Raw genomic sequence first — 24603 nt, 5'->3', positions numbered from 1 at the left:
GTTATAGCCAGCTTGGAGCTGTAGTTGCCAGAAACTGATTCAAGTCCTCTGCAAGAACAGCAATGCTCTTGCGCAGTGAGCCATCAATCCAGCACGGGAAGCAGATATTCAATCATTACTCAGCAATGTTCCCTACCACCTCTCAGTAATCACATATGGCCAGAGCAATAGATAGTTACTATAGCTGAAATTATAGGCTAAGCATGTAATCTTGTATGTTTGTTCATGTAGCAAGTATGCGTGCTAAGAGCCAGCCCTGTTCACAGCACTGATAGCTGTAACAGTCATCTATGGCGATCTTCACTGAGCTCTGCAGAGGTTTTGATATGACCCATGTGGCCAGATACTCTATCCTGTCTCATTCTAACCAGGGACTGAGCCTTGATTTATTCCTGTTTTCCTCTCTCTGTCTCTCTGTCTCTCTGTCTCTGTCTCTCTCTCTCTCTCTGTGTGTGTGTGTGTGTGTGTGTGTGTGTGTGAGAGAGAGAGAGAGAGAGAAACAGAGATACACAGAGAGAGAGAGAGAAACAGAGACAGACACACAGAGAGAAACAGAGACAGACAGAGAGAGAGAGAGAGACAGAGGCAGACACAGACACACAGAGAGAGAGAGAGAGAGACAGAGAGAGAGAGACAGAGAGAGACAGATACAGACACACACAGAGAGAGAGAGACAGACAGACAGAGAGAGAGACAGAGAGAGACACAGACACACACACACACACAGAGAGAGAGAGAGAGAGAGAGAGAAACAGACAGACACACACACACAGAAACAGAGACAGACAGAGAGAGACAGACACAGACACACAGAGAGAGACAGAGAGAGAGACAGAGAGAGACAGACACAGACACACACACACACACAGAGAGAGAGAGAGAGAGACAAAGAGACAAAGAGACAAAGAGAGAAAGTCATAGATAATCATCAGCGACACTGACATTTATGTTTGTCAAAGAAGAGTAAGGAATGTTTTCAGGACTGACAGAGAAATTAGAGCAATTATTTTCCTTTATTCTCTTGAAAAATCTTCTCTTCAGTGTTTGATGGCTATTACTAGGACCTGTTCAATGCTTTGGGAAGGTGAAAGGGAAGGACGAGTTGGGTAAAAGCTCATGTGACCAAAGTGAGAGAAAGCATACATGCACCTCTGTGCTCATCTTTCTATTCTGACCCCGAAACAGTGTTCTTACCCAGTGTGCCTGCATTTTGGCAATTATACATTTCCATGGTTCAGATGTACAAATTTTATACCATGTTATTCCTAACTATGAGAGGGCTAAATCAGTGATCTGATATTGCATAATAGGAAATAGAAATGGATTCCATTCAAGCTCTGTCATACATGTTTCTTTGTATGAAGGAGGATATACATCTCTGGTACTTATTGGGGGCTTCACTGAGGATGGTCCCAATTGGCTCATATGTTCGAATGCTGGTTCCCTGCTTTGTGGAACTCTTTGAGAAGGACTAGAAGGTGTGGCCTTGTTAAAGTGGGTGTGGCTATTTTTGAAGGATGTGTGTCACTCAGGATTAGGTTTGACATTTCAAGAGCCCATGCCTGGCCCAATCTTGCTCTCTCTGCCTGCAACTTCCAGGTTGGGTGTGAACTCTCAGCTCCTGCTCTAGCACCATGCCTGCCTACCTACTGCCATGCTCCGTGCCACGAGGTTCATGGACTAACCCTCTGAAACTATAGTCAAACCACAATTAGAGGCTTTCTTTTAAAAGTTGCCTTGGTCATGGCATCTCTTTAGCAATAGGAGGGTAGTCTAAACAAAAATATAAAAGAAACCCGAGCATTTCTGTAAGATGAGACTGAGCTGAGGCAACAGATACCAACCAGGTGGTTCCAAATAATTTTCCTATTCTGCTTCTCCAGGTACTTTATAGCATCCGTGTCAGTCCTCGCATCAGCAGCCTTTTCCTCCTTGAAGAAACCTTGAAGGAGGCTGGGAGTAGGGCTGAAGGAGAATCCTCAGCTCCTGGCAATGTCTTGACAATAATGCTTAAGGAAGCATTATTCAACGAGGAAGGACTACTGCAAGTCAGGACTCTGGGAAGAACAGGCTGAGAGGAAATACAAGACACTACCTGTTCATATAAGCACAGTTCACTAGAATAGTCATGTCTACTTGGGTGGGCATGTTTCCCCCTGGCAGCTTCATGTTACAGAGGCAGAAAGTTGAACAGTTGTTGAATTGTTGGCAACAGGTTCTACATGGCCTAACTAGTTCTTATGTGGCCACTTACAGAAACTGTGCTGACCCTGCTTGAGATCCTTCAGTTCACAGTTAGGATTTTAAAGATCAAAGCTGAGGAACAGAGAGGAAGGCAGGAAATGCTGCATACTGTGTTGAATATGTTATCTGGGTAAGACGAGAGAGAAGTAGATTATACACATTCGCGCTGTTCTAATTTCCTATTCATTGTGGTAATGTCAAGGTGAGCAACTAACATTTGATGAAAATGCTTTCTGGCCATTATGTTGGAAAATTTCCACAAAATAGGTATTTGAATTCCTTATGTCAAGGGAGTTTATTCCTGGAGATGAGGTATTAGAGGAAAATAAGCAAGTCAACAAGGCTCATGACCATAGACACCAGGAGGGTAGCTAGCTCAAGTGATGAAAATTGATGTTCATTAGTGTCCGGGCATAAAAGACACTAAATGTAGTCTCCAGTGTGGTTTGCAATTTCCCTACAGTATGAGGTTAGAAAGACATGACATTGCAGGTGCACACTCTTTGTTGATATTGTAAATGGACAGTTAAGCAGAACAAGGTAACAATACTCATATGCTCACCCTAAAAATCAGAAGCACACAAGGGTACACAGGGACTTGGCAACAACTATCTGTTGGTTAATACTACTTTGAAAGTCACAACCTTTCACAATTAGAATAAAGACAATATAACATCTATTCTGGATGCCCATTACTAGAAATAAAAAACTTGGAGAAGTAACTGGCATGCTTATACAGACTGGAATTGGCTGCAGCACAAGGGTGTGGAGCAGACATGAGATCCTGCTGAGCAAGGATCCTCTCCTCTCCTCTCCTCTCCTCTCCTCTCCTCTCCTCTCCTCTCCTCTCCTCTCCTCTCCTCTCCTCTCCTCTGTCCTTCTCTTCCTTCTCCTCTCCCCTCCCCTCTCCCCCTGTCCTCCCCTCCTCTCTTCTCCCATCCTCTCCTCTCCTCTCCCCTCCCTTCTTTTCCTTACTTGTTTTTTTTCCTACCCGCTATTGTTCAACAAAATTCATTTCTTGCTCCATTTTTTGTACTATTGTCCATGGTGACCAGAAAGTGAACTTGACACAGTCATGGTATTCATGGATGACAACCAAGAAATCTCTCCTTTTTTAAACTTGCTAAGTTTAGAAGTGGGCTCAGCTACTGTATTTCCTGCACAGTCATATTTTTAATGCTTCCATTTTTGGTCTAAGCCTTTGCCTTTTCAAGAAAGTATCTATTCTTTTTGGGTCTGCCTATCCTCTGTAAATTCATTTTCCTCAAACAACAGTGTCTCCTATTTCTGGCTGGATCCTTCATTTGTGGTTTCTGGATCCATTCTGAGGCAGGGAGCAGTATTCTGTCTTTTCTTGGCAGACACTTATCCCCCACCACCCCTTTCAGATACAAAAGAGTCAGGTATGAGTCTGTGGAGATAAAAAAGGAAAAGTGAAAAGGAAGAACAAGCCAAGCAGAAAAAAAAAGGTTTTGTCTGAAAATAAAAAAAAAATCAAAACAATATTACCAAAGGCAAAGAAAATAAAAATGATGCATAAAACCAAAGTGTGGATGCTTCAGTCCTTCTTGGAAGGGGGAACAAAAATACTCACAGAAGGAAATACAGAGACAAAGTGTGGAGCAGGGACTCAAGGAAAGGTCATCCAGAGACTGACATGGGCATCCATCCCACATGCAGTCATCAAACCCAGACACTATTGGGGATGCCAAGAGGTGCATGCTGACAGGAGCTTGATATAGCTCTCTCCTGAGAGGCTCTGCCAGAGCCTAACAAATACAGAGGTAGATGCTTTCAGTCAACCATTGAACTGAGAATTGGGTCTCCAGTGGAGGAGTTAGAGAAAGAAATGAAGGAGGTGAAGGGATTTGCAAACTCCATAGGGAGAATAACAATATCAACCAACCAGACCCCCCTAACCTTCCAGGGACTAAACCACTAACCAACGTGTACACATAGAGGGACCAATGGCTCCAGCTGCATATGTAACAAGGATAGCCTTGTCTGGCATCAGTGGGAAGAGAGGCCCTTGATCCTGTGAAGGCTTGATGCCTCAGTGTAGGGGAAATGCCAGGGCAGGGAGGCAGGAGGGAGTGGGGCAGGAAGCACTCTCTTGGAGGCAGGGGTTAGGGGGATGGAATAGGGGGTTTGTGGTGGGGAAACCTGGAAGAGGGATAATATTTGAAATGTAGATAAAGAAAATATCAGATAAAAAATTAAGAAGATAACAACAACAACAACAACACCCTAAACAAACAAAGAAAAACCCAACCGTAGCTTATTCTGGGGTCTAGAGGAAGTTATGGAGAGGAGAGATTCATTTGCCATATCCCCAAGAGTCAACCCAAACCCAGTGCTTACCTGCCTCCCACCACCCGCTGTTGTTGTTCACCAGTGCCTCTGCTCCTATGAGGTAATGAAGCTATTAGGGCTTTCTCTGTTCCAGACAACTCTAGGACAGGATGGCATTGGCTAACCCATGCAGTAATAAACATTGTCACTCTTTGCAGCACACTCTTTGGGTGGTGTTGTCAACATAACTTTCTCTTCATGCGGCAGATCTAAAAGTCCTGAAATTTCTGCTAAATTGCATGTAGATGCCCATTGTTGCAGACTGAGCATGTCCCCCTTAGTGGGGTAAGCAGTGACTACCATTACTTGGTGGGAAGAGGATAGCAGGATACGTGCTGCCCTGTGTCTGCATACCAGTGCAAGCCATGTTCTAATCATTTACAGGACAACATAGCCTAGGCCTCTATTTGCATGAACCAAATAGCAAATCTGGTCACTGGGCCAGAACCAAAGTAGAACCTTTCGGTTGTGAGCTCTGAGGCAGAGTGAGATGTGGTAGATATGATATGCTGATACTGTAGCTGGACTCCATATAAAAATGGGCTAGAGAAATACATCAAGATTTCTAGCCCACATGGTTGCCCCAAATCCCTTTATTTCTCAAAGTTTGCGAAGTCAAAGCATTTCAAAAGTTGCCCCAAATTACCTATTGATGCTGTTTTTCTGTGCTAACATCTGCCAGTCCTTGCCTTTGGCATTGGGGGTATCGAACGTTGCGCAGATCCTCTGCCTGATGGAATAGGGAATTTTGAAGGCTTTCGGGCCAGTCTGTGCAGGGAAAGTACTGTCCTCTTGTGCGAAGAAAGTGATGGTTTCTCGTTCACTCTATAAACAAGATAAGTGATGTGTAATCAGGCCCAAAGAAAAAAACACTCTGACATTTTTTTATTTGTGAAAAATCTATGTCAACCCACATGCACTAAATGCATACATAAAATACACTGACAGTTTCCCTTAGTTTTCAAAATAGTAAAGACCCTTTTTAGTGGTTCATCCATCATGTTCTGATGATGTACAGTGGCCTCCTCCATTCAGAGATACCATAGGTCACCAGCTCCTAACATCCTGCCCTGTCTGGAAAGGAAAGAATTAGGTAGTTTTTATTTCACTTTTTTAAGGCTCTCAGATACATGAGAATTAGTAAGGAGAAGTTACCTGGTGACACATTTAGGTTCAGTATGAGGAACAGATTTGGGTTCAATATGAGGAATGGCTCTCTAGTAGTCATTGAGACCAAAGACAAATGGGCTGATCACAGCAGGAGACTGGGAAGCTGTAAGAGGGCAGGAAGTGGGGGCTGTATTTAATGCTACAAAAGTTTGTTCTGAACTTAGTCCTGAGGTTGTGTGGCACTATGATTCATCCCGTTTTTGATTTAACTCCCCTCAATGAGACTGACTCTGCCAGAGACAATGCTTCTATGAGCTGTGTGCAGAGTGATGGCTGGAAGGCTTCTACATGCCGTCCATCCAGCTGCTTCTAATGGATAGCTGCCCAGGAAGGAAACAACTTTTAGGTCACCGTACCCATGATGAAGTCACAAAGAGATCTAGCAGGCTACAGTGGTGGCTGATAGATTCATGCGGACTAATAGAATTGTAAGAATTTATAAATATCTGGTAGAATGAAGCCCATGATTATTATATGCCATAAAATAAAAGGGATACTGCTGACATAGTTAAAGGACCTAGTCAGATGGCTATGAATTGATTATTTTTCTTTTCCCTTGTGGATTTAACCTAACCCACAGCTTCCAAAAGGAGTAAAGGGTAACTCTTCTGGAATCTATCTCCTCTCTCTGTCTCTCTCTCTCTCTGTCTCTCTCTCTCTGTCTCTCTCTCTCTGTCTCTCTCTCTCTGTCTCTCTCTCTGTCTCTCTCTCTCTCTCTCTCTCTCTCTGTGTGTGTGTGTGTGTCTGTCTGTCTGTCTCTGTCTCTGGTCTCTCTCTCCCCCTTTGCTCTCTCTCTTCCTCTTTCCTTCCTTCCCTTGCCCCCATTGCTTTTCACTGTACTGGGGATTGAATTCAGTACCTTCTGCAAGGCAGGCAAATACACTACCGCTGAGGTGCACAGCCCAGATTTGGGGGCATCTCTTACTGCTCTGGAAGAGGAAAATGAAAAAATGCCCATGCTGTGAATTGCTTGAGAAGGTGTAGCTAGGGGCCATGAACAGCCTGTGGCCTATGCATAGCACATGGAATGGGGAACTGAGTTGTGCCAGCAACTTGAATAACCTTGGACTCCGAGCTGCAACGATAACATTCCGCTAGCCAACATCTTGGTTCAGTTGCTGAGATCTTGACCAGAGAGTGCAGCTATGTTTAGACTTTTGACTTATAAAAATAGGAATTTTCATTATGCTTCTAAATTGGTGGCAATCTGTTACATCAGAAAGGAAAAGTAACTCAAGGAGGGTTGAGGGTCTAGTTACGATGCTTTTAAGCCAACTCAGCTAGCATCTGGATGATGAACTTGTGTGCCACACCCATCTTCAAGTCAGCACATGCTTTATTACTGCCCCAAGTCCTGTTCGGATTTCTCCATGACTCATGATCTTTTTAAGTCTTCCTACTGTGGGCACTGCAGCCACCATGACCCTCCTCAGCTACTGCCATTCTGTCTTGTGCATTTTCTTCAAAATCTGACAGCCAAAGAGACTGGCCGATGTAGAGATTTTATTAATACCTAGCAATGCTTTTTATGTTTCCAAATATCATTGGACATGATAAGATGCTATGTGTCTTGAAAACCCAGGATGCTCTGAAGAAGCGCATCTGAGATGTTCCAAGAGAGAAGAGCTTCACGGTCAAGTGCACATGTGAGGAACCTCATCCAACATTCCTGTTGAGTCCAGCTAGCTGGTTTCAGTTCTGTTCTAATCTACACCACAAAACAAACTTATTCAAAATCATTCTGGGTTTGTGTTTGGGATGATCTAATAACAAAAGTAGTTTTTAAATCAGAATGTTTTAAATGGCTTTGCAGTAAGATTGTATACTCCTGGCATAGAGCTCTAAATGCTATAAAATCTTCTGTCTCAGCTTCCTAATCAGACCTCCTGCAAAGTTTGCAGACTCAACAGACAGTATGAAAGCTTGTAAAAAAAAAAGCCGCCCAAGTAATTTGTGACCCACCTGAAACTACAAGTTAGAAGTCCTAGTAACTACACCAGCCCCCAGTTTACTGCTTCACCACAAATATGAACTACACAGAGCAGAGAGGTTATAAAAAGAAATCTTGTGTGGGTGACATTAATAGTACACTTTGGACATTTATATGGAGGAGAGTCTTCATGGAAGAAGTGTTTGAGTTGGCCTTGAAGAATTGGTAGACATCGAATGAACAGACTTTGAGCAGATAGGTTCTTATTTCGGGTAGAGTGGACAATTCTGTTCTGATATATTGGATGGTTATAAAATAAACCAACCCGGCTTCTTACTGCATAAAATAGGTTACAAGTAGACATTATTTTTTATCACGGTTTGTAAAATTTCTTTTAGCCTCTAAAAATGCAAATCAAGTGGGAATAGCTTCCTTACAGATTTTTCTGACTTGAAGGATACAGCAGAAAGTAAGGAAAGGGGTAGGGGGGATCCTGAATGGTGGGGGGGGGAAGGGAGAGAACAAAAGACATTTGCACAAGATAGCATGGGAGTCTTCTGTGTGAAATGGCATCAAAGGTTATTAACCTGGGGGAAGGTGGCTTGAAAGCAAAAGACAAAACAAAGAAAGATCCAGTCTAAATAATTTGAGATACAAAATTTGCTTTGGACCATGCTACATGGCATTGTTTAAAATCATAGAATCATATGGGTTTGGAATATAGGAAATATACCTTGCTTGGTAGAGTACTTACTTAGCATGTGTAAGGTCCTAAATTTAATTCTCAGCATGAAAAATAATTGTAAGTGTTTGTGCACCTGTGTGTGTGTGTGTGTGTGTGTGTGTGTGTGTGTGTGCGCGTGCGCGTGATAGGGAGGGAGGTAGAAGACTTTAGGTATTTTCCTCAGTTGCCCTCAACTTTATTCATTGAGACAGGGTCTGTCATTGAACTTGGAGCATTATGGCTCCAGTAGCTGAACAGCAAGCCCCCAGGGATCCTTCTGTCTCTGTGTCCTCAGTGAAGGGGTTAAAGACATGTGCACCACTCCACATGGCTTTTAACTACGTGAGTGCTTGGAATCTGAGATTGGGTCCTCATGTTTCCCAGCAAACACTTTGTTAACCGAGCAGTCTTCCTTAAACCTCACAGAGTCTTCAAAAGCAAAATAATCAGACCAGATTATTGGTCTGTGTCTGTGTCAGTGGACTAGTCAGGATAGTTTGACACCCAAGAATCTCTTGGCAGAAGAAAAGTCACCTTGAAGCAGGAAATGACATAGAAGAAAAGTGTGTTTCCCTTGAAGGTGAATAAAATACATGAGGTTGAATCTAAAAATAAGCATTTAAAAAATTTACCATACTTTAATAATTGGATCTACTTTACTCTCAAAATTTCCAAACTTAAAATATTTCCCCTCTACCAGAGAGACAGTTTATGTAACATTTATGATGTATTCGAGAAGACATCTGAGCCAAGTCATAAGAATGCTGTGGTTACATCGCATTCTCTGATTGTTTAAATTAAATATGCAGAGGAACAGTAGATTTTCATGCTCTGTACATCTGAGATAAGCGGCTGCTACCTGGCAAGCATAGGGAGTTGTAAATCAAGGAGAGATCCCAAGTACTCTGTTTTATAGCAGACAAATTATCCCCAACTTCCACCACTTTTGGAGAAAAGATAAGAGAATTGCTTAAAGGGAAAATTGTAACACGCAGGAATCCCATTTAAGTCATTTCTACCAAAAATTGTCTTCAATAATATTATACCAGGAAATATGACGGTATAAATTATGTGAGGGTTCTTTCCTGTTCCTTAGAGTGTTCCAGGGTAGAGTTTCTAGATGGATGAGAGAGCTGACTGACAGAGCATTAGTTGGCAGTAGTCATTATGTAATTCAATAGAATTGCTTCAAGATGGAGGATTTCCTGCCCCTAAAGACCAACATACTTCTGGCCACATATAATATATATATATATATATATATAATCTTTTAACTTTAAAGGTCATTGCAAAATAGTATTTATTTGGAAAATCATCTAGACCAAAGGCATGAAGGGAAATGGTAGGCATGACCCTGAGCAATAGAATCAAATGTCTTTAATTGGTATGATCCCTACATTGACTTAGGTGTTTAATATACATCAATACCCACAGATATACATGCTTACATCCCTCATGATCTCCTGTCAAATATAAGGGGTTGGGACACTAAGAAAACCCACTGGAATAAGACAAAGAATGAAAACTCTGAGCTGAAATGCATAGGGATTTGGGGAACACGATTAAGGGGAGGGAAAATCAATGACACCTATCAAAAGCTACAGAAGTTCCACATTACTGTGACTGTATTTACTCAGTAAGTCCTAGATGTTAAGGTACTAAGCTTTCTCAACTCTAAAGGCAATGTTGGCAAGCCTGGTGACAAGTTACTGTGACTTGGCTGCAAAACTGGTCTGTGATTCCAAAGTCCCCTGTGTTTGGAATGCACCCTTTCTCTTAGTTTCCGATCACTGTCCATATTTGGTCCTTTGCTTCAACCCTTTACTATGAATGTCAAGTCCATTTTAGAAAAAGACAGCGTTGTTATTGATCACCAGATGCATCCTCCTCCCAGATGTTGGAAGGAGTTTGAGAGAAAGTTCAGTGATGACACTATTAGAAGACGAATTTTACACGCAGGATACACATTCTTCTCTTGACAACCTACATAATAAACACTGACACACCCCATCACACAATATTGATGTCCTATGGCTTCTTCTTCTGTGGGTTGGCATATGTGCAGGTGCTCCTATGTTTTCAAGTCTGTCTATACATTGAGGTCACAGGATGACCTTGAGTATTGTTCCTTCTCTGGAATTACCTGCCTCATGGGTTTTGGCTTACTTGTTTTGTTTTGTTGTTTTCTTCTCACTGGACCTAGAGTCCATCTAGTAGGGTAGGGTGGTTGGGTAGTAAGTTCAATAAGTCTGCATATCTCTGCCTCCCTAGAACATAGGTCAGAAGTGTACAGCTTTATGCTTCTTTGTGTGTTATGTGAATTCTGAAAATTAATCTCAGAGCATCGTACTTATATAGTAAGCAGGTTAGGGATCAAGGTATCTCCATAGCCCTGCTTTCTTTTTGAACAAAAGAATTTCTCATCACTCCATTTATGTACTTAAGAAAAAAAATTACTGGTGTTGGGCTATTTGCCCTGAGTAAATTTCCAAATTGAAGATTTGCATGATGGGTCACAGTGAGGCCCATTTGGGGTCCTGATATAATGTGGAGATGTTGAGCCTGGAGTTGAGTCTCCCAATTTTCACTGTGGTTCCCCATCTTCTTAGATCAATGTCCTTAGACAAGAATGACAACTTTTTTGAGATTTTATAGCATGAACAATTGTGAGTGCAGTGATAATTCATCCACAGAGCAGTGATGGTTATGTGACCAATATGAAAGCAATGAAACATAGGGAATTTCGAAAGTCACCTTTTGCCTTCTAAAACAGAAAATGCTAATAAATAAGATTTGAGGAAGATGTCCTGAGACTGGGTCAAATTCCTACAGCAACACTTTAGGCAATTAATAAACTAATCCTTGACAGAATCAAAAGAGCAGTAAAACATTGAAAAGCAGAAGTCTGTGAACTAATGGCCATCACTCAACCAAGTTTTCTTATACTGATACTTGGTTTTTTGGTAGGCAGAGATAGTGCAATGCTGACCTCTTGGTAGCCCAATGTCACTGTAAAAGACATAGACAGGGCTGTGGAGATGTCTCGGCAGTTGAGAGCACTGGGTGATCTTTCAGAAGTCCTGAGTTCAACTCCCAGCAACCACATGGTGACTCACAACCATCTGTAATGGGATCTGATGCCCTCTTCTGGTATGTCTGAAGACAGCTACAGTGTACACATATAAATAAAAAAAAATCTTAAAAAAAAAAGAAAAGAGATAGACGACTAATGGAAGGAAGGATGGGGCTCCTTGGTTAATTTATCTTTGATGCACTTCATACATTTAGTTAAGCAATAACTAGGGTGTGCCAACCCTTTACTTTCCTTCTATATGTTTCCTCTAATAGCAGAAATCAATGCCCAGCATCCAGTTATCCTTTAAAAACAGAGTTTTCAAACCTAAAATACTGTGACCCACTAACGGACATGTCAGGATGTGATGCTTCTTCTGCCCTTTCATGGGTGCACCTGAAAATTTAGGTGTGTGTTTTTGTTTGTTGGGTTTGTGTCTGGTTTTTTTTTTTTTTTTTTGGTTTTGTTTTGTGTTTTCTTTCCTTTGGTTTTCATTTTGAAAATCCATGGCTGGGGAGGTCACAGGACCCAGAGGGGAACTTATTACTGCTGTTTAGCCAAGTTGTCATGGCGACAAACTGCCTTTTAAGTATTTCTGCTTCTAACATAGACAGATATGACTTAATACGGAAAGCTTCTTTGCAGTGAATGGTGATAAATGTGGAGTTGAACGTTCACCCCTAAATGGGTATTCGTACTTCCTCTAAGGTGCAGAGATATCACAGAGGAGCTGAAAGAATGCACGGAAAACAGAAAGAAAGGGCTACGAAATGATCATTGCAAACCTATCTCACACCGGCCACAGTTGCCTTCCCTAGGCCTGCCCAGGACTGGGTCTGTCAACTGCCAATCACAGGTTGGGGAGGGACTCACAGAGCCTTACCCCCGCCTGCTGAACTATTATTGGTTACTGATGGGTTCTGGGTAAGAGACCTAACTCTTTTCATTTGTGTATCTACTAAATGAACCCACTAGGCTGTAATGGACAGTTCCAAACCTGTGGTCACCAAGATGGCCCTGGTTAAAATCAGTTGGTCACAAGACAAAGTCATGGGTGTGGGAAAGGGGCGTGGTGGGGAAAGAATGAACAGAGTGGGAAGGGAATAAAGAGAGTGAGGGATGTGAGAATAAGCACAGTGCATTGTTTCTGCGATTCTCAATCTGTGGGTTGTGACCCCCAGGGGGCCGCATATCAGATATTTATATTACAACTCGTAACAGTAGCAAAATCACAGTTATGAAGTAGCAACCAAATTGGGGAGTCACCATAACATGAGGAACTGTACTAAAAGGCTGCAGCATTAGGAAGTTGAGCCCTACCTCATCCTATGTATACATGTATGCAACTGTCAGCAGATTTAATCAATTAAAAAAGACCCTAAAAGCAAAACTAAAACACTTCATTTAACCTCAGCATGAACTATTACTAAAAGGGGTTACACTCTTTTAAAAAAAAGGTAATTTTCATATAATATTTGTTTATATTTTTCTTGAACTGTATTGAATTAAATATGCCAGGACTGCTCAAGAAAGAGGTTCTAAAAATACCATACCCGGATTTCTGGATGTACTTTCCCCATCAAAGCTGCTTTAGCGCTAAATGCTAATTGGCAATAATGAATGCAAAGGGCACACATACACGTCAGTTAAGGCAGCTATCAATTGTAGGACATGATCCTCGGAAAGCTACCCAGTGCTCAGGAAAAACTATGTGGGGAATTAGCAATACTCACTTTGCATAAACAATGAGTTAAAATGGAAATGCAAAGAAGTGGTAAGGCATTAAGTTACACATTCAAAGGAAGGAGAATTTGAAATTGAGTTGTATGTACACAGATATGTTACGTTTGCAGAGGAGGATAAATTATTATCTCATTGATATGTATAGGCTGACAAATACACATGCTAAAGTCTGTGGGTTCCAAAGCAAATAAAAAAAGACAGGGATGTGGGAAAGGGAGTTGGTGGGGAGATGCTCCAAAGGGGAAGCACACAAGGCGACTGTCTTTTAAAACACAGCCATGAACCAGTTGAACATAACCCAGTAGCTACATGAGTCTCAAAGGCCATGTTGATGCTTCCTTGACCCGTGTTTGCAGGTATCCCAGGCCCACGGTCAATTAGGAAACTGCTTGTGTTTTGTTGAAAAAAAAAATTCCCTGTACCCGCTCCTTCTCCAAAAGTCCCTCCACAGAACCTTGATTAGGCTCTCAGACAGGTTGAGGGTCTCTGTCCAGTGGGAAGCTTGGCTCAGTTTTGAGCCTGAGAAAGTTTGTTCTTCCTCATTGGAAATGAGAGTGAGGAGTCTACATCAGGAAGTTCCTAAGAATGTGAATGGCAAAGCCATGACAGGTAGGCAGTCATTATTCCCACCACGCTTGGGAAGGGAGTCCAAAGGCCTGCACCCCAGACTTACCTCTAGGATGGATGTCTGCACTTGGAGGATCTGTTCATGGCCTTTGAGCTGCCGAATGCAGATTTTGCAGGACAGCTGGGTGGTGGTGGGCGTGTAGCGCTCCAGGGAGAAGGCACAATGCAGGGGCTGCCGGTTGCTGCTCCACACTCTGGAGAAGGGGACTTCCTACAGAGGGGTGAGCAGTGGGGGTGGGGAGGAGAGGTTGTGAAAAGCAGAGCCCTGCTTTGAGAAACCACAACAGGAGTCTTAGTCACAATAACTACGATGATGATGGCTATGATAGTGATGATAGTGATGATGACAATGATGATGACGATGATGATATTGTAGCAAAGATGAGTGCCTAAGTAACTTTGCTGGAATTGTAGAAATAATGTTTCAGCATATGCCAGGCAGCACAGGTGTAATTAATGTCAATTCCAATTGATACCATTTGAATTCCCAAGACATGCTGCAAGAGGTCAAATTTTATACACACACACACACACACACACCATAGAAAAAGCACTATTAAAATTCAACCTTTTTTTCCTCCTGAGGAGACTCCTGTGGTCCTTCCCTCTATATAAGCCTGGAGTGGAATGCTACCTTCTCACCTGACTAAGAATTATACTGACAAACCGACCAGAACTGCTTGCCATACCACAGACTCATACATACTTGTGTAGGGACAAATTCTGCCAATGTATCTGATATAACTGCCCACAACCTCAATAGGGACACACACATTTGGCACCGAGACTAATGTAGCTGTCTAATCACCTATGCATGGCCAGGAGAAAGGTAAGTTGGAATGGCTGAACAGTACAACGTAAAGGAGAAATAATAACAATTTAGCGTTGGCTCCATCCTCAAGTGACTGATACAACTCCCTGCCAAACAAATGTAGGTTTTACTAAATAAAAATGGGAACTACTCCTTTTCCTAATACTAGCTGGAGCATGCAGCAAAGGCAATTTTTTAAAAATACTTTATTCCTACTTCTTAGACTTTTTTTTTTAATGTGCTAAAAAAGTGTATCTGCTTCCTAGTCAAATGTGGCTGGAGACTTGGCACTGGCCATGGACGCTCAGCTTCTAACAACCTTCAACATCACTTTTATTTCCCATATTTATCGCTGCATTAATTTGCTCCTTTATTGCTAAAAATATAATTTTCTGCAATGCTGAAGCTGAAAGGTGGCAAGAGAGGGACGAAGCCTGGAAGCTGAAGACTCTAAAGTGTGGCTGCTGATAGGCTTGCGATGTGTTAAAAGACCGAGGCCACAGCTGTAATTACTCACTTGGAGGAAATGTTTATCCCCAGTTCTAATGGTCACGCTCATTGGTATTAACTTGTTTTTCTCATTTTCTCTAAAAGTTATATCTATCTAAATGGTAGATATTGTTGGGGGTGACTGTCCTCTAGGCCAGGCCATTGCAATCTTGAGGTGTTCGGCCTCGTGGAACGTTCATTCCAGCTGGGATTGCTGACTGTTTACTTGGTCCTCACAGTGGGAAAGGTTTGGTCATGAGACCCTCGCCTAAGAATCCAATTGCTCTCTCCCTTCCATCTACTGTATACAACTCTGCCTTAACTGCACGTAGCCTCAGTGGGGAGCAAGCATATATAGGCCAAGGGAGACTGGCTGTAGGCCAGTAGCACCATCTATGCACCTACTGAGAAACCCTTATCACTGCTGGAATAGAGCTATGATCTGTTTGGGTGAGGAATACCCACATCCCTGTAAGAAGCATCTCATAGACGCTCTGTAAGGAAACACAGTAGGTACTCATTGGTTCTTAAGAGTTAACTTTGAAAGAGCAGTACCTCAGTGTGTAACTGTGACCTTTGGAAGAAGGGGAGATGTTGTTTATGTCTCCCCTAGGGAAGGAGATTCAGCAACGGACACTTTCTGGCAAAACCATCAAGGATAGGTGTACTTTAGATTGTTGTGTTCTGTGATTAAAGGGGAGACGCCAAACTTTGGAGAACATGAGAGAACAAAAATCAGACATTTCCAGTTACCAGTCATCTTAGCCAGAATGTAAGAAGCAAGTGGGATTTTTTTCTTTTGTTGTATCTGTTATTAATCCTGAGTCAAAGTTAGAAGACTATCCTCTGAAGATGTCCAGAGGTCTCAGAGGAGGCCTGAGGTATGACAGTAATTTATAGCATGTTATGGTTCCTCCTTCTGAGCCCTATCCCAGCCTGCAATCCATGGGTTATTGCTACTTCATGATTCAGCCTCCCACACATCTCCCTCTGCCCGGTGAACTCAATCTCATCTGCTTGCACATGACCAAATGTCATCTCCCTTTGCTGGGCTCTAAGAACTACATCTCTGGCACTGGCCTCATCACCGTTCCCTGGCACTGTAGATCTGAGGCACTCTACAAATGCTCCTTGTTTCTAAGGCATTTTTACCATCTCTCTTCCAGGGTCATTTAGCAAACTTTCCTTACTCCATTACACCTCACTGCAGCTGAGTGAAACACTGTCTCACACTCTTTCTGCCTCCAGTCTCTACTAGACAAGCTTGGCAGGGGAGGGGGCCTTACAGGAGCATCAAATGGAAATCAGTTGATGGGCATTCATTAGGCAACAGCACTATCGTCTCTCAGCTCCAATCATTATGTGTGGTGGTTAGAGTAGGAATGGCAACCATAGGCTCATGTGTTTGAATATTTGGCTTAGAGGGAGTAGCATTCTTAGGAGGATGTGGACTTGTTGGATGAAGTTTGTAACTGGGAAGGCAGCTCTGAAGTCTTATAGATGCTTAACCTACACCCAGCGTGACATACAGTATCCTTTTGCTGCCTTAGGATCAAGATGTAGAACTCTGAGTTCCTTCTCCAACACCATGTCTGCCTACACGCTGCCATGTTTCCCACCATGACAATAATAGGTGAAAACTTTGAAACTGTAAGGTATGGACTAAGCTTCTGAAACTGTAAACTAGTCACTTGAATGGTTTCCTTTATAAGAGATGCCATAGTCATGGTGTCTCTTCACAGGAATGAAACCCTAACTCAGACACTATAAGAGACACTGATGGGACTAATACCTAAGGGCTGACTCTTATCCCATGATTCCTTTGATTAGTGGTTCACAGCTGACCCCAGTGCCTTACAGTATAAATCAGGCTTCCTTCTTGGCCTTTCCATCGTTGGCCTTCTCAGACATTTCCCACCCTGCCCCTACCTGCTACATTCACAGCTTTACAATCTCTCACATAAAATATCTTCTCTAAACCAGTTGATTTTTTGTAGAGATATTTTGCATGACTCCTTTAGAGAAAACAGTGACAACACAGTTGTAAGGTTACTGGCTGCGTTTTACATTACAGAATAATGTAAGCCTAAACGTTCCAGGGTTACACAGAGTCCTATTCAAGATCCATCCCCTCAAGAAAATTCACCTTTTCTGCTGTGGGGCAGGATCCTTGGTAAAACTTATCTTTTCTTAAACAATAGTACTGGCCTCTTACTTGAAAATACCTCCTCTGATAGGACTTGCTAAGATTCCTATTATTTTTTTCCCTCCAGACACTGGAATGTAGGAGATTAATACCCTCGGCAGAGATAGTCTTCCTTGTACGAAGACATGAGAATTGGCATAAAAATGTCTCCTCTCCTGTCTCTCCATGCCACTGTATGCAATCAAAACATTTTTAAATCTGTTTTTAAGACAGTACTGAAAGAGTAGTTTTTCTTTGTTGACTTGAATAGCAGCTGCAAATAGTACTCAACAAAACAGTTAAAAAGAATAGAACTGGAAGCAACGTGATTAGTGTGTTTTCAGGGCAATTGTTACTGTGTTCATTTATCCCAAGAGAGAGAGAGAGAGAGAGAGAGAGAGAGAGAGAGAGAGAGAGAGAGATGGGGGACAAAAAGAAAAGAAAAACCCACCCTCTCCCCCAAAACAAAACAGAAACAAATCACCAACAATGCTCGCTGAGCCAAGAGGAACTGCACAGGAACTGTGCAGAGGACAGAGTGTAGCAGAGTTACACGCGGTTAAAGAATTCCGGAAACGGTTTCATTCGGGTTCCCATTATAATTAGGTTCCTAGCAGATGGAGAGAATATAAATCATATCCTAGCAGGAGACAGACACGAACTTCTGGAAGATTCATAGCATGCTACAAAGACAGCTGCCTTTATCCCAGGGATATGACGACCTGACTCTGTGTTTCATTGGCTATAAATAAACAAACAAACAAACAGTTGCTGCCTTGTAGCCTATCACAGCTTTGCTACCCAGAGTCAACAAAGAAAAAAGAAAGTTATAATGAAGAGGCTTGAGGTCTTGGGGACCTGTTGGGAGCCAGAGCTATTTCTTTATGTCCTGGGTAGGGGAAGGAGAGAGATATTGGACAGTAGTACCGGATGGCTAATTATGGTAGTCTTGAATCTTGGGAAGAAAACAGCACCTTTAGCATTGAGAGTAAGGTCAGTGGGTGCTACAGATGGCCCTTCCCTCCCGTCATACAGAAGCTGTATGACATTCTCTGGGATGTAGTGCTCCTGGTGAGAAATCAAGCTGATCTCCCTGAACACAGGCTCAGCACATAGACCCAACTCACGCTGTTTCAAAACAACCTGTAACACAGACTTTGCCATCTGACGGGCGGATATTTTCATACCCCTCCCTTAGGCTCGTAGTTCCTTCGAAATGCCATCCCTCAGAGTAAAACCAAATGGCATTTTGGAATGTGTGTCAATTGTAAGGTATAAATTTGTAGACTGTCCGTTTGTAGTTAGAAAAAAAAAGAATCGAATAGATATCGATGGCACCTCTGGTTTCTCTTGCTTCGGGCTGAAACATTACAGAGAGGTTGAACGGTTGAAAAGAAGATCACATACCAGCAAGAGCATGCTTTTCTGCTTCTACATTTCTCTGAGATAAGCAGAGAGAGACTCAGAGATTCTGCTATTTTCTAATCACTAAGCCCTAATGAATGGCCTTTCTCTGTTATCCACACATACAATGATCTATGTGAGGTTCATGTAGGCTGACCACAAATCCCCCCTAAAGTGCTTTGATCTAATGCCTGGAACAGCCCAATATTCACTCATGCACTCTGAGGAACTTAGCCATGGCATGGGCAAAGATTTGTGGGTAAGGATGGCGGACAGAAAGGACGAAGAGAGTAGAAGGTAATTTGGGCTTAGAAAAAAATGTAGTAGGAATGAAGACTTGGTGGCAAGCCTCCTGCACTGAGAAAATCAAGCTGTTTCTCAGCCTCCCAAGACCCTCTCAGACTAAGCTCAGTTGAAGAAGGCAATTATTTCTCTGTGTTCATAGCCTCCACAGACTCAACCCACAGTAGCAGCAAAGTGTGTCGGTTGCAACCCAAGGTGCTGCTGTACTCTAGGAGATCTACACGCACCGGTCCCCACACCTGCTTATTGTAGTATTCCTGTATCCCTGACATTGGAATTCTTGCTTAAGAGTCTACAAGGGGATAGATCTTTTATTCACTTTTTAAAAATCTTCAAGCACTAAATTTAATAATGACTTTGGATTGAGTGATTTGTATTACACATAGTGCAAACAGGCCCTCATAATCCATAAAGATGAATATCCAGGAATTCACATGGTTAGCACGACTTGTTTCCACAATACCCTGAAGTTTGATCTGGAACGACACTTTGAATACAGCCTCCTGGAACAAAGGTGCTTCGATCTTAAAGCACTGCAGTGATTTGGGAATTTTCTATCTAGAAATATGATGAGTGTGCCGAAAAAAGGGGTTGGGGGCAGACGGGGCTGGGGCCATAAGAGATGTCCGTGTAACTCTGAATGTTTGAATGCCCTGAAACTATACAGGGAGAAGTGGCTCTCCAAAAATAAGAATCATGAGACTCAAATGGGAAAATAAAGGTTTTATCTGATTTGGGCTTTCTGAATTTTATACATTGGAAACGTTGGTGGTCCATTCTCTATTGTGGAATGTCTGTGTTTTCTCTTTTAATCTGGTTGGTTCCCATTCCAAATAATTATATGTCAGTGTAAACGAAATGTGCATGTATGTGTGTGTATACACATGCGTGCTTGCATGGGTGTATAAGTATGTGTGTGTATATACGCATGCACATGCATGCTTGCATGGGTGTATAATAAGTATGTGTGTGTATATACGCATGCACATGTGTGTTTGCATGGGTGTATAATAAGTATGTATGTGTATATACGCATGCATGTGTGTGCTTGCACGGGTGAATAATAAGCATGTGTGTGTATATACACATGCACGTGTGTGCTTGCATGGGTGTATAATAAGTATGTGTGTATGTATATGCATGTGCCTGTGTGCTTGCAAGGGTGTTTAGTAAGTATCTGTGTGTGTATGCATGTGCCTGTGTGCTTTCATGAGTGTATAATAAGTATTTGTGTGTACATATATATATATATGCATGCACATATGTGCTTTGCATGGGTGTATAATAAGTATGTGTATGTATTTATATGCATGTGCCTGTGTGCTTGCATGGGTGTATAATAAGTATGTGTGTGTATATATATATATATATACATGCACATATGTGCTTGCATGGGTATATAATAAGTATGTGTGTGTATATATATATGCATGCACATATGTGCTTGCATGGGTGTATAATAGGTATATGTGTGTGTATATATGCCCACACATGTGTGCTTGCACGGGTGTATTATAAGTCCCGTATGAATGGAAAGGATAAAAAGCCTCACACAACTCTACTGCTCATACTGCCTTGCATGAAAAGCCTGTGCAATTGCAGATTGATGAGTCCTCCCAGAAACTACTCCAGGGTTAAAAAAAACATGTCCTGTGCCTTGAAGTAGAGGTAACCTGCTTATAACAATGAAGGGAATTCTCAGACTTCGATGTCAGGATCACAAACTTCACAGATATCTCTTTTATGGTAAACATAATTAAATAACCTGAGATGCTTAAGAAAAACTTGATTCAGAGATACACGGACACAAGTACACAAATATCTTTATGTATTTGTGCAAAGCCTCCCAGGAGGCTTCCTCTTGCCTTTGCTTCCTGACTAGGGGTATCCTCTCTCCTTTTGCTCATTGCATTTGGCAGTAAGCCCTCCACATATGAAGGGTAACAGCTCTGTTCTCAGCCACAACTATCACTCAAACTCATCACCCTGAGACGTTCTGCTTCTTCTCCGCTGACTGTGATTAAAACAGTGCCTCAAAATGATTGATTTTAATAAAAACAACACAAAAATCTTTACTCTTAAGTGGTTGGATTTCCGTCTTGAACCTACACCAAGCAATTCATACAGAAGACTGAAGTGTCGTATAACCTGAGATGTGGGAACTCCCCCCACCCCCACCGCACTTGCTAGACATCTGTGAATTTATGATAATATGTTCCACTCCCTGTGTGTGCCCAAACCGTTATATTACTGACAGCTTGGAGGTGCAACACATAGAGGAAGGCCCCTCCCCGGTCTGCTGGTTACAGCAAAGCTGTTCCTGTGAGAAGTCGCTGGTTGTTACCTGGCATGCAGTGAATGGTTTGATCCTCCAGAGGAATGGAGGGATGTCAAGGACAGAGATCTGAAGACTGAATGTATTCCCTTTGAAATGAAGCAGCTTTGGCTCCTCCAGGAGCTGGCCGCCTTGGTGCCGTTCATCAGAAACCACTTCCTGTAGGAGCAGGAAAGAAGAGGAAGAGGCATATTGAAGTCCGCAGTTCTTTGTACCCTCTCTTCTGTGGTCAGACACACTGCCATGTATACCTGTGACACAAACACACACTTCCACAGACAGACAGGGCTTCACACTTGGGGTCAAAAGCTGCTGAGAAATGGGGATTTGACCCTCAAGAGGCAACTGTTCTTTCTTGCTAACGTTATACAGACCTTTTAGATTTCATTTATTTTTGTATGGTGTGGATATGCATGTGTAGACGGGAGGAATCTCTATTCTTCCATGATGCGAGCTGACGAGTCTGAACTCAGCTCATTAGGCTGGGTGGTGTCTTTCCCTGCGGCCCTTCATAGAGACACTTTCATGACACAACATATATTACTTATACAAAGTGATCATCATCATGACATCTCATACGTGTATACCATGTACTTTAGTCATAACAACTCTATTACCTTTCTTTACCCTACTCTCTCACAGGTCCCCTCTTCCCACACAGGCCCTTTCTACCTTTGTGTCTTATCTTAAATCTAGAAACTGTAGGAGAACTCATGTTTATTCTGAGTCTACGTCATTCACAAGGATGATCATCTTCAGTTGCATTGATTTTCTCGGAAATGCCATTTTACTCGTTATCATGCCTACATAATATTCCTGTGAATATGTGAGTGATCTACATTTACCTTATCTCTTCAGCAGCTGATTAACCTCCAGGCTTATTCTCTAAGCTGCCATTGTGAAGAGTGTCACACTTTGTGGTACACTGGTTGAGATTTCCTCATGAGTGCTACTCCTGGATCAAACAGTCTACGTTTAAATTTTCTGAGAAACCGCTATACTGATTTCCATAATGGTTACACTAACTTATATTCCCTCCAACAATTTATGCCAGGGCTCCTTGTGCCTCTATTCATGTGATCCAGCATTTGTTATGTATTTTCTTGATAGTATTCCTTCTGGCTGCTTTTAAACTAACTGAGACTTTCCTTAAACTAAAACTCCTCCTTACCCCAAGCTGATGCTAATGCTGTTGAGTTTCTAGGGGTATATGGGTTTCGTTTGGATTTGACACTACCCAGGGATTGGCTGCACACAGTGCTACACAGCCCTTCACAATACAGGCAGACCAGGTATTGTCTACTTTGCTGCAATTCTTCACTGAGACAGGCCTTATCTAACATTCCGTTTGGGCTCAAGATAAATGTTCTAGAGTGCGTGTTTATTTATGTTAGCATTCATAAAAGTTTTTTTTAAGCCAAAAGGCCAAGAAAGACAAGTTCTTTATCAAGTTAGCTTGACTTCAGAAACAAGAAATCGAATTCCCAAGGTAAACACTCCTGCATGTTTCACTGAGAAATCATTATAATTACACTCATGACAAACAAAGCCCACACAGGTTCTACTGAACAAACACTTAATTGCTTCTGAACTTGTTGTGACCAGAATTACATTGATAGGGCAAGTGGAACAGTTAGATAAATATGTATTCTGCAGAATAGTAAATTACTACCGAGGTAAGGCTTTCGGTGGCTGGAGATGAGAGCCTGCCCCAAGCCCATTTGTAGAACCACCTGTGACTTGCAGTTTCTTGCCAAGCTGGGAAAAATGTCAGGCTAAAGGCCTTCCTGCATTATAGGCTGCAAGATGCTACAACCAGTCAGAAAAAAGGAGAGCAAGTGGACCAGTAAGCACATGTTATTAGAGGCTAAAAGCAGCCCCATGCTGTGTCTACTTCCTGCCTGAGCTATATGGACACGTCTTTTTAAGGTTCTGGGAATTTGAGGTACCAGGACTTCACATGCTTGGCAAACGTTCTTATAAACACTTACAGCCCTTGTCTTTAAAAGTGTTTCGCTTTGAGACAGGGTATCACCAAGTTGTGCAGGTTGGTCTGAACTCGTGATTCTCACGTGTGAGCTGCCCATGCAATCGTTCCTGAGAGTTGTATACCAGGCTATAGAATGACTGACAATTTTAAAGTGTTTCTAGTTTTTATTCTTGAGTAGTTTGCTGGATAGATTTTTTTTTTCTTTTCTTTTTTTGGAGCTGGGGACCGAACCCAGGGCCTTGCGCTTGCTAGGCAAGTGCTCTACCGCTGAGCTAAATCCCCAACCCCTAGATTTTTTTTTTTTAACACAACAAAACTTAGGTCACTAGGGAAGGGGAATCCTCAACTGAGAAGATGACTCCCTCCCATTGACTTGTAGGGAAAATCGCAGGGCATCTTAATAACTGATGGATGGGGAGTGTCTAGTACACTGTGGATTGTGCTGTGCCTGGGAATGTGGGCCTGGGGATATAAAAAAGAAAACAGAGTGATCCATGGAGAACAAGTCAGTAAGCAGTGCTCCTCTAGGTTCTCAGCTTCAGTTTCTGACTCCGTGCTCCTGCTTGAGATTGATAACCTTCCTTCTTGATGGACTGTGACCAAGACAGGAAAACCAAATAACCCCTTTCGTCTCTGAATACCTTCTGGTTAGGGTGTAGTCATCGTAGCAATAGAGAGAAATCTGATCCAAGTAGGGATGGCTGCTCTTCTAGTACGTCTGGGTGAAATGACTGCGATCCACACCACGTCCTGCAGCTCTGTCTTCTTGCTTGTGGGAAGAACCTTTCTTGTGGTTTCTGTGCCAGCAATAAGCACGGTGACCACAGACCATGAAGGCAACAAGAGCTTTGGGGATGTGGCCGTGATGACTGCAGTATGTGTTTTTAGTTAACTTACATGCATACATGTGACCAACGATGACCGCACCAGGCAGATACTTCATGTCATTACGTACTGCAACCCTGGTTACAACATGTGGCCCACGTTTCTCATGCACAGTGGTAGGAAATGATCGGGGTAGGGGTGAGAATCAATCCTTAATCAATTCTAAAGGCTGACTGGGGTAGGACATGGCATTTTTATAGACTGAGTCAGTAGTTCCTCCATGTGAGATTTAATGAGTGTCCACTGGAGCTACGCTCAGGCTGGTACCGATTGTTTAGCGGTGCAACCACTCGCCACCAAGCAGCTGATATAGGGTTACTGTGCTGTATTCATGTATG

At 42.4% G+C, this 24603-nt stretch overlaps 1 protein-coding gene across 9 annotated transcripts in view; it reads right to left on the bottom strand.

The window, feature by feature from the left end:
• The window catches only part of Unc5d (unc-5 netrin receptor D), a 546764-nt gene that overhangs the window by 14672 nt on the left and 507489 nt on the right, over window positions 1–24603 (bottom strand). For all 9 annotated transcript variants that reach the window (XM_017600136.3, XM_017600138.3, XM_039094549.2 and 6 more), the window contains 3 exons: window positions 21400–21549; window positions 13910–14074; window positions 5243–5421 (listed from right to left, as the gene is read on the bottom strand). In XM_017600136.3, coding sequence (XP_017455625.1) covers window positions 5243–5421; window positions 13910–14074; window positions 21400–21549 — 494 coding nt within the window. The remainder of the gene's footprint in view (window positions 1–5242; window positions 5422–13909; window positions 14075–21399; window positions 21550–24603) is intronic.

The sequence above is a fragment of the Rattus norvegicus genome, chromosome 16 (assembly GCF_036323735.1).
Source record: "Rattus norvegicus strain BN/NHsdMcwi chromosome 16, GRCr8, whole genome shotgun sequence".
Classification (NCBI taxonomy): Eukaryota; Metazoa; Chordata; class Mammalia; order Rodentia; family Muridae; genus Rattus; species Rattus norvegicus.
The sequence above is the reverse complement of the archived record's forward strand: the minus strand, read 5'-3'. Positions and strand labels throughout refer to the sequence as shown.